Source organism: Cotesia glomerata, linkage group LG4 (assembly GCF_020080835.1).
Source record: "Cotesia glomerata isolate CgM1 linkage group LG4, MPM_Cglom_v2.3, whole genome shotgun sequence".
NCBI lineage: Eukaryota > Metazoa > Arthropoda > Insecta > Hymenoptera > Braconidae > Cotesia > Cotesia glomerata.
The window spans coordinates 13,421,509-13,432,883 of record NC_058161.1 but is presented as its reverse complement, the minus strand read 5'-3'; the positions used below and the strand labels follow the sequence as shown (position 1 = coordinate 13,432,883).

The following is an 11,375-nucleotide window of genomic DNA, read 5'->3' as shown; positions in this document are numbered from 1 at the left end:
TTGAGTACCCACATCAATTTTTCATATATTTCATATTTTTATATATATCATATATATGTATATATGAAAAATATATCAAAAATGCATGTGGGTACTCAAATGAAAGCTCTCGATAAGTATAACATCAAGATGAGCTTATATCTCAAAAATCTTCAATATTTAAAAAACTACAGTGCAATTTATAAATTATCTAAAATGTTAAATAAATAAAAAATCTTTATAATTATTACTTAGTTTTTATTACATAGTTTTACAGTCATGAACATTTAATTAATCATTTAATTTTAAATGTATAAAATACAGTTTTACACTTTTAATGTTACACGGTTAAATAATTACAAAATGTGTTGCGTTATAGTTTATAATTATAATTATGATTATTTTTTAGTTATTATTATTAATATTATTTTAATCTATACACATAATGTTGAAAAACGAATTCGAGCATTATCATTACAGCTAGAGATTACATTGAATAATTAATTATTTACAAGTATGTATAGTTAATACAATTAATGCTTCCAATTTATTTTTTTTTTAATTTAAAAAAATATAAATGCAATTTATGTCTGATTTATTTTTTTAAATTTTTTTACTTAATTTTTAAACAGAGATTTTTTATTTTTAATACTCAAATAAAAATTATTAATAAATTTTTAACTACAAACAAATCGACTTATAAATAATTTCAATACAAAACGCAAACAATATTAAATAAAATTGTTCTGTGTGATATGATCAATTATTTTAATAAGAAAAAAAATTTTATAAAAAATTATGACACTAACAAAAATTAACCGGCGCAACGCCTAATAAGTTAATAGGCCTCATTGTAATTATTTTGTATAATTAATTAATTATTAATACTTAATTGTCTACGACATTGATCTTTAATAATTATTTATACATTTAAAAGCCCCTGGGTACTTTAATTAATTAAATAATTAATTAATAAATTAATTAATAATTTAATGAATTAATTGACAAATTAATTAATTAATTAATTAACTAATTAATTAATTAACTAATTAATTAATCAATATTAATATTAATTATCCAATTTTGTAATTATTGATCGCTGCTCAGTGTACTTTAATTGGAAATTTTTTTAATTAGTACAGTAATAAGGTCACCTGCTACTCCCGGTGCTTTGTTCGTTCATGTCGTAGAGAACTTGGGCTATTGTTCGGGATGATTCGACGTTAGATAGCGCCACGCCTGCCAAGTGAGGCTCGTAAGCTCTGAGATGCCTGAAAATTTTGGTTATTAATAAGTTGCACTGTAATTTCTTAAATATTGATGCTTTTAAAGATATAAGCTCATCCTGATGTTACAGGCATCAAGAGCTTTTAGTTGAGTACCCACATGCATTTTTGATATATTTTTCATATATTCATATATATAACATATATTTTTGAAATATAAGCTCATTTTGATGTTATACTCGTCAAGAGCTTTCATTTGAGTACCCACATGCATTATTGATATATTTACATATATACATATATACGATATATATAATATATATAAAATATATGAAAAATTGATGTGGGTACTCAAATAAAAGGTCTTGATGAGTGTAATGTCGGGATGAGCTTATATCTTTCAAAATGTCAATAGTTCACAAGATACAAGGTCATTTTTTAATCATTGAAATTTTTAAAGATATAAGCTCCTCTTGATGTTATACTCATCAAGAGCTTTCATTTGAGTAACCACATGAATTTTTGATATATTTTTCATATATACATATATATAATATATATATATATATATGAAAAATTCATGTGGGTATTCAAATGAAAGGTCTCGTTGAGTGGAATGTACGGGTGAGCTTATATCTTTAAAAATGTCAATAGTTCACGATATACAAGGTCATTTCTTAAATAATAAAAATTAATTTAGCATATATTTAATTTTAATAAATTTATAACAAATAAATAAAGGCAGAATCTGTTTTAAAAATGAAAGAATGCAATTTTCTAAAAATAATTTTTTTTTAAATTTAATTACATCAAATTTTGATATATTTTTTATATATGCATATATATAATATATATTTTTAAGATATAAGCTCATCATTATGTTATACTAATTAAGAGCTTTCATTTGAGTACCCACATGCATTTTCAATATATTTTTCATATTTCCGTATATATAATATATATAAATATATAAAATATATGAAAAATTTATGTGGGTACTCAAATGAAAGCTCTCGATGAGTATAATGTCAAGGTTAACTTATATCTTAAAGAATATCAATAATTCACTAGATAGGTCATTTTTTTATTATGTATCTAGATATAGATCATCATAAATTAACTGGTATCGTTTGGTATGGTCGGAAAAGTTTTGACCTGGAGTTGTACCTTTTTATGGTTTCATATTATTCTCACCAATAGTCAATTTATAATGATAAGTATTTCGGCTGCATTCAAAAATGCTCTATCTCTAGATACATAATCAAGAACTGACCCTGTATCTCGTGGGCTATTGACATTTTTGAAGATATAAGCTCATTCTGACATTACACTCATCGAGACACTTCATCTGAGTACCCACATCAATTTTTCATATATTTTATATATTTATATTTACTATATGTATGTATATATGTAAAATATATCAAAAATGCATGTGGGTACTCAAATTATAGCTCTTGATGAGTATAACATCAAAATGAGCTTATATCTCTAAAATAAATATTATATATACATATGTATATATAAAAAATATATCAAAATTTAATATGTTATTTAATTTTAAAAAAAAAATTATTTTAAAAAAATTGTATTTTTTATATTAAAAAATTTTTTTTTGTGGTCATTTATCATGAATTTTTAAAAATTATCAAACTAATGAAAAATTTATTTTTATCAATTCATAAATGACCTTGTAACTTTTAAACTATTGACATTTTCAAAGATATAAGCTCGTTATGAAATTACACACATTAAGACCTTTCATTCGAGTACCCACATCAATTTTTCATATATTTTATATATTTATATATATCAAATATATGTATATATGAAAAATATATCAAAAATGCATGTGGGTACTCAAATGAAAGTTCTTGATGAGTGCTACATCAAAATGAGCTTATATCTTAAAAATATATGTTATATATATGTATATATGGAAAATATATCAAAAATGCATGTGGGTACTCAAATGAAAGCTCTTGATGAGTGTAACATCAGGATGAGCTTATATCTTTAAAAAAGTCAATATTTAAGTAAGTACACTGCAATTTAATAAAATTCATTATTTACTAAATTAATAATAAATTAATAATTACCTTCGACCATGGGCTGAATATATGACTAGGTTTCTGAGAATTAGAGCTGCCGTTAGGCGAATACTTTTAGTAACTGGACCTTCATTGTCATCCTGAAAAAAAATATTAATTAAAAATTTTCACGACTTAATGATAGAAAGTAAAAAAAAAAACCATGCGAAAGAATTTATGACACTGAAGTTAGCAGGCGTCTAAAAATTTTTAATTCTTTTTTTTTTTAATTAAATTACAACTAAAAAGATATTTTTAAAAAATTGCACTTATAGTTTATCAAGTTTTTTACATGTGAAATTTTTTTTTTTAATTGTTCGATTGAAATTTTTTCAATAAAAAATTTCTAAAAATTTTTTAATGTCAGCTAACTTCATTTTCATAAAAATTTGGGGGTAAAATGGTGTTAGTAATGAAATGGAAAAAAACAACCCGAGTGAAATTGAAATGACATGCCTTTGGATGAGGATAAAATGGTGGATGTTAATTTTACCTGTTCTGGTGTAGAGTTTTGACCAGCTCGAGGAGAACTGACGGTAGTTGTAGGAGCAGCCGGCTTGCTTGGCCTTTGCTGCTTTAAATTATACATAAAATAGTAAGAGATAAGGCTAGAGCTAGGGATTTATAAGAGAAATATTTTTTCCTAACCATGTGTGTTAATTAACCAATTAATTCCCTTTGTTAATTATTTATACTTAATTGATAATTAATTAATTTATTAAATTAATTATGAGGTGTGTAAAAGCTTACCATCAATTCCTTGGGGTTGATAAACTCAAGAGCGTGCCTTTTGATTGCGTGGAGCGCCGCGTTCGGCGCGTAACCAGGGTGCGAAGCTGTAGCGGCGGCTGACGCCGCCGCTGAGGGCGCTGGGGTTGATGTCGATACTTCTTTCCCATTGGTCGCTAGGTTTTTTCTTCTCAGGAACGCCATTTTCTGTTTTGAAAAAATATTTATTAAGAAATGACTTTGTATCTTAGGAAATATTGACATTTTTTAAGATATAAGCTTTTCCTGACGTTACACTCATCGAGACCTTTCATTTGAGTACCCACATCAATTTTTCATATATTTTATATATTTATATATATCATATATATTTATATATGAAAAATATATCAAAATGCATGTAGGTACTCAAATAAAAGGTCTCGATGAGTGTAACATCAAGATAAGCTTATGTCTTTAAAAATGTCAATAATTAAGAAATGACCTTGTATCTTAAGAACTATTGACATTTTTAAAGATATAAACTCATCTTGGTGTTACAATCATCGATACCTTTCATTTGAGTACCCACATCAATTTTTCATATATTTTGTATACCTATATATATTATATATATGTATATATGAAAAATATATTAAAAATGCATGTGGGTATTTGAATAAAAGCTCTTGATAATAACCTCAAGATGAGCTTATATCTTTAAAAATGTCAAGAATTATAAAATGGCCTTGTATCTTGAGAACTATTGAGATTTTCAAAGATATAAGCTCATCCTGATGTTATACTCATCAAGAGCTTTCATTTGAGTACCCATATCAATTTTTCATATATTTTATATATTGATATATACTATATATATGTATATATGAAAAATATATCAAAAATGCATGTAGGTATTTAAATGAAAGGTCTCGAGGATTGTAACATCAAGATGAGCTTATATCTTTAAAATATATACTATATATATATGTATGTATGGATATATATCAAAATTTCATGTTATTAAATTAGAAAAAAAAATTATTTCTAAACAATTGTATTTTTTAGTTTTGAAAATTTTTTTGTCATCAATTTTTTTTTATAAATTTTTCAAAATAGTTAAATATATGCCTAATTAACTCTATTAATTAAGAAATGACCTTGTATCTTGTGAACAATTGACATTTTTGAAGATAAAAGCTCACCCTTACATTACACTCATCGAGACCTTTTATTTGAGTACCCACAAGCATTTTCGATATATTTTTCATAATATTCATATATATGATATATATAAATATATAAAATATATCAAAAATGCATGTGTGTACTCAAATGAAAGCTCTTGATGAGTGTATCATCGGAACGAGCTTATATCTTAAAAAACAACAATAATTAACAAATGACCTGGTATGTTGTAAACTATTGACATTTTTAAAGATATAAACTCACCCTGACATCACACTCTTCGAGACCTTTCATTCGAGTACCCACGTCAACTTTTCATATATTTTATATATTTATTTATATCATATATATGTATATATGACAAATATATGAAAAATGCATGTGGGTACTCAAATGAAAGCTTTTGATGAGTGTAATATCGAGATGAGCTTATATCTTCAAAAACATCAATAATGAAGAAATGACCTCGTATTCTGTGAACTATTGACATTTTCAAAGATATAAGCTTATCCCGAGGTTACACTCATCAAGACCCTTAATTTGAGTACCCACATCAATTTTTCATGTATTTCATATATTTATATATATCATATATATGTATATATTCAAAATATATCAAAAATGCATGTGGATACTCAAATGAAAGCTCTCGATAAGTATAACCTCAAGATGAGCTTATATCTTTAAAACCATCAATAATTAAGAAATGGCCTTGTATCTTGTAAACAGTTAACGTTTATAAAGATATAAGCTCGTTCCGAGGTTACACTCATCAAGACCTTTAATTTGACTACCCACATCAATTTTTTATATATTTCATATATCTTATATATTTATATACATCACATATATGTATACATAAAAAATATATTAAAAATGCATGTGGGTACTCAAATGAAAGCTCTCGAACATCCCAACCTCAAGACGATCTTATCCCTTCAAAAACCTCAATATTTAAAAAAATCAAACTTACCTCAGGATTACAATGCTTGTCATACAAATGCGTCATCAAGGAAAACCGTCTCCTTTTAAGCCCATCACAACTAGCCCACAAACAAACGACCTCTTCCGCATCATTAGGACAGTGTGCTTCACACCCATGCATATAAACCTCATGCGCAGTCTTGAATTGCTTTAGACACCCCCTCCACTCGCACAAAAACGCATTAGGATCCAATTTAATAACAACTTTCTCACTCTGCGCCTGACTTGTACTCGGCTTGTCCTCCGTCGACGTTGAAGTCGAAGTCGTCACCTTCTGAAGTTTATTGTGAAGCTTAACATTGGTCGCGGCAGCCTGGTGGGGCGTGGTGGGCCTAGTTGGGGGCGGAGTCGACGCAGGAGTGGGCGTGACCACTCTGGACGGTAGACTGCTAGTAACCGGACACTGTTGAGTCATCGCAGGAATCGTCACCGTAACAGTATTAGGATTGCTTTGAGTAACAATCGACGTGTTGACGATAATAGAATTCTGGACCGCAGAAGAGGTTGGTACCAAAGGTGGAATGTTACCGATTGCTGGTAAGTTACCGACCGAGGGGTTCTGCATTATCGGCCGAGGCATTTGTGTGACCACGACCTGCTGACCCTGGGGTGTAACTGCGACGACCTTCTGGTGACCTTGACCCTGAGCGGCTTGAGGTTGAAGGATAATTATGGTTTTAGCTCCAGTTCCTTGTTGTTGGGTAGTTTGAGCCACTAGGACGGTTTGCGCCTGACCTTGTACCAAAGCGGTCTGAGATTGGGCCAAGACGTAATTTTGACCTGGAACGCCTCCTGAGACGACATACTGGAGCTGTCCACCCGCTCCTTGCTGGAGCAGCACCTGCGGCTGGGTCGTCCTGGCCTTCATCTGTCCCGGGATCAGCACCTGGTTGTTCTGAACAACAATTTGCCTTGGAGCAGCGACGATCAGCTGCTGAGGAACTTGCTGAGGAACCTGGACGATCTGCTGGACGACTTGTTCCGAGAACTTGGGTTCCTCTTTAACCGGTTCCTCTAGATCGTTCTCATCTTCGATAATATCCGCCGCTAGCGCCGCGTAAAGGTTAGCTGCTGTTGAAGAAACTGTGACCTTCTCCTCCTGATCTTCCTCAGATTTTATAGAAGAGACTGTTGACTCAACATTAACTGAATCATTCTCGTTCCAGGAACTGGTTCCGTTGGAGTACTTGACCTTCTTTACAGAATTCTCCTCGGAATCACTCGACCTTTTGATAGGCGCTTCTATCATCGCGTCGTCGTTGATAGACATTCCGCATTCGAGTTTCACTTCCTTCTTAACGTGGTTCTCCATGTTTTTTAGGACTCCGTTGACAAGTTCCCTGTCTACTTTACGCTCTAGGAGATCCGCGAGCATCAAGTTCTGCTTCCCTCGGGAACTCACGCTTGATTCCTTGGAACTGCTGTCCTGGTCCAGGTCTGGGGTTGCGCCGTTCTGGAGGATTCCTTCGAAACTGGTGATGGAGTTCTCTTCTTCAGCGACCCCGGAACAATCACGGCCGATTCCACTGCTAGAGGCTAGGGAATTGTTTGTGGAGTCTGAATCCTCGGTTACTGGAGGAGTGTAGGGTTTTTGGGTGATGAATTTTGGGGTTACTGGTGGGCGGATTACTTTTTGACCAATGTGGTTTTCGGTGGAGACTATCACTGAGGGTGTGCTGCTGGTTACTGTTTCGTCGTTAACTTCCATCTGGAAAAAATTTAATTATTAATAATAATTTAATAAATAATTAATTTAATATTTAAAATATTGTTATAAATAACATCTTTACTTAATCTTAACTAAAATTGTGAATTAAATAAAAAAAAAAATTTTTTTAATGTTTAACGTTATAAATATTATTAAAAAATTATAAAGTATTATATTTAAAATGTTAATATTAAGAAATTTTATGATAAAATGAGTTTTATGGATTCAATTTAGTTAAATTTTAAATTAAAAAATTTATTAAGTTTGAATTTTGGCGGGAAAGTGACGTAGTTCTGGATCCGGTGCACAACGCCATCTTACAGAAAATTAATGAAACTTTGCTAACGCGGGAAGATTTAAATGTTTAATTTAATAAGCGTTTCAAATTTTTAATTTATTTTAGATCTAAGGGTTACCAAGGGACTAGGATCTAATTATTGACCTAAGGTAAAAGCCCCAATTATTGACAGGGGTCTAAATATTGACACCCTCAATTATTCTTAAATATATTCAATTATCTGTAATAAGAATAACTATCATATAAATTTTTATTAAATTCTAATTAATTAAAAAATTTTAAAAAATTACTCAGTTCAAATTATTAAATGTTAATTATTTAAAAAAAGAGCACCAGTTCATCAAACCAGCTTACGAGCGTCTTTCTTAACAACTTTGGTTAGAAAAGCATTAGTAAAAACATTACTTGAGACATTACCACAAACAAAATTCAACGATATTAATATTTGATTGCTTAAAAAAAATTATATCATAACTTTGTCGCTTATAGTGTCAATAATTAGGGCTTTTACCTTATTTATATTTATCTATAATATTAATAACAATTTTTTTATTCTAATTATTTTTCAAACTAATCAAGTTAAACATTTTTTTTTAATAAATAAATTATTAAAAATTAACAATATCGGATATTTACATTCAACTGAATGGTTATTAATTATAAAATAATTGGTGTCAATAATTGGTACACAAAATATATAGATCTGATATTGACAGGCGAGTTTATACTAAGCTGTAACCTCTCCAATCAGACTTTACTTATTGTATTTAGATCAGATTAATGATGTCAAGTAAGCATTAAGGGTGTCAATAATTGGTCCAACGGTATGTCACTAGTTGGATCAATCGATTTATCAGCCTGTCAATAATTGGTGTATCCGGATGATTGACTTTGTCGATTGAAATTAATTATTAAACTTGAGAAAATATTATTAAAAAGCATTAATTTTGTTTTTCAAAAGATTGATTAAAATAATGTAAAACAAAAAATTGGACAATTTTAATTTAAAATTTGTTTAAAAAAATGAAACCCTAACTTTTGTTAAATTGCACTGTACTTTCTTAATTATTGACGTTTTTAAAGATATAAGCTCATCTTGATGTTACACTTATCAAGAGCTTTCATTTGAGTACCCACATGCATTTTTATGTAATTTTTATATATACATATATATAATATATATAAATATATGAAAAATTGATGTGGGTACTCAAATGAAAGGTATCTATAATTTTAATATCTGAGATTATATCTTTAAAAATGTTGATTTTAAATATGTTACGAAAAATGAAATCGTAATATCTCTTATAGTGTCAATAATTGATGCTTTTAGCTTATATAATTAAGAAAATAAGGATAATTATGTATCAAGTGTATTTATATAATAAAAGAAATTTTTTTAATTAAATTTAGTTTAATTAATAAGGTCTTGATCTTAATAATTGTCCAGGTAAGTTTTAAATCATTTTTTAAATTCAAATTTTGGCGGGAGAGTGACGTAGTTCTGGATCCGTTTTTTAACGCCATCTTACAGAGAATTTAAAAAACTTTGCTAACGCGGGAAGATTTAAATGTTCAATTTGAATACAAAATATATCTTTTAATATTCTAAATATTCTAAATAATTATTTTTAATCAAAAGTTGTAATTAATTAATTATTATTAAATTATTAATAATTATTAAATTACTTAAGAATTATTAAATTAATTAATCATTATTCAATTAATTAATTATTAACAAATTAATAAACTAATGAATTATTATTAAATTAGTTATCATTAATTATTATAGCAATTATAATTAAGTACATACCTTTTCACAATTATTAGCAACAACTTTAGCGCCATTGAGCCGCTGTACTTTCTTGTTCCCTCTTTGTTTTGCAGGAGCTTTAAGAACCACCGTAGAGGGCGTAGTTGCGGTAGAAGTAGTAGGTGTCGCCATCTGTTGCTGAAGCAGTCTTTGCTGTTGTTGTCTTTGCGCGACCTAATAAAAATAAAAAAATAAATGATAAAGAAAAAATTGATAACATTAATTAAAGTCTTCCTAATTAATCCAACAAAAAATAACAAATTAACCACACATCGTGCTTGTTAGTTCATCAGTGCCTGGACACTCTAATTAGTAAAAACTAAAACTTCATATAATATAACCTTGAAGTGTAATTAAATGGAACAAATCATAAAAAATGTTTTTGTTAATCCAAACAAAAACAATACCTGATTGTTTGTTATTAGCTGATTGGCACTGATGGTTGTTGGGATGCTAGTAGTATTTGTTACACAGGCATTTGAAGAAGTAGACACACAGGTAGCAGCGGCGCTGGGCATGCAGTCGCCGCTGACCGTTACCTTTGTAGCCAATAGGCTTTTTATTATCGAACTTGAAGTGGTACCGCCATCTTTGGTCACCACTTGAACCATCTGGGTCTGAGTTTGCGTCTGCGCCTGCGCCTGAACTGTTCCTTGGAGTGGGGGTTGGTTCTGCGCGGAACCGCTGGCGAGCAGCGCCTGGCTTAGATGAGGATGCGTCACGGACACCTGAGGGTTGGAATTTGAATTAAAGTGACGAATAAAATAATAATTTTATTACATTAATTTTAAGGAGATCCAAGTACCCTCCTAGTGTAAAGAATGTATATAAAAAAATAATACGTAGAAATACTTTCGTTATTTTAAATTTAAAATTTTAAATTATTTTTTAAATTTGAATTTTCGCGGGCGAGTGACGTAGTTCCTTATCCGGCGCGCAACGCCATCTTACAGAGCGCGGGAAAACTAAAATTATTAAATTTTTCTAAAAATGAGTTAATAAGCGTAAAAAAAAATAAAAAATGAAAAATATGGTCTCTATTTATTAAAAATAAAAATTATATGCATATTTTTTTTTTCATTTCATTAAAAATATCAAGAAAATTCTTTAAGGAGATTCAAGTTCTCTCTTAGTGTAAAGAATGTCTATAAAAAAATAATACGTAGAAATACTTTTGTTATCTTAAAATTCATTTTTAAAAATTAATAACATTTATGAGAAAATTTCCGATAAATTTACTCATTAAATAATCATTAACATTTAATTGACTAATAAAAAATATAGCACTCTGAATTACCGGTATACACTTGACAACACCGTTCGAGTTCCCTAACCTTAAAATTTATTTATGTTTACTGTCTAACTAAAATAACTAAGATTT

General features: G+C 29.2%; 1 protein-coding gene across 14 annotated transcripts in view; it reads right to left on the bottom strand.

Moving 5' to 3' along the window:
• Positions 1-596: 596 nt before the first annotated feature.
• The window catches only part of LOC123263493 (AT-rich interactive domain-containing protein 2), a 32,398-nt gene continuing 21,619 nt past the window's right edge, over positions 597-11,375 (bottom strand). For 9 of the 14 annotated variants that reach the window (XM_044726292.1, XM_044726291.1, XM_044726290.1 and 6 more), the window contains 7 exons: positions 10,402-10,722; positions 9,995-10,168; positions 6,165-7,883; positions 4,046-4,231; positions 3,789-3,869; positions 3,305-3,396; positions 1,026-1,250 (listed from right to left, as the gene is read on the bottom strand). In XM_044726292.1, the coding sequence (XP_044582227.1) occupies positions 1,130-1,250; positions 3,305-3,396; positions 3,789-3,869; positions 4,046-4,231; positions 6,165-7,883; positions 9,995-10,168; positions 10,402-10,722 (2,694 nt within the window). In that variant the 3' untranslated portion in view covers positions 1,026-1,129. Of the gene's footprint in view, positions 948-1,025; positions 1,251-3,304; positions 3,397-3,788; positions 3,870-4,045; positions 4,232-6,164; positions 7,884-9,994; positions 10,169-10,401; positions 10,723-11,375 lie in introns of those variants that run through there. The other 5 variants (XR_006509177.1, XR_006509178.1, XM_044726295.1 and 2 more) reach the window with 5 other exon arrangements.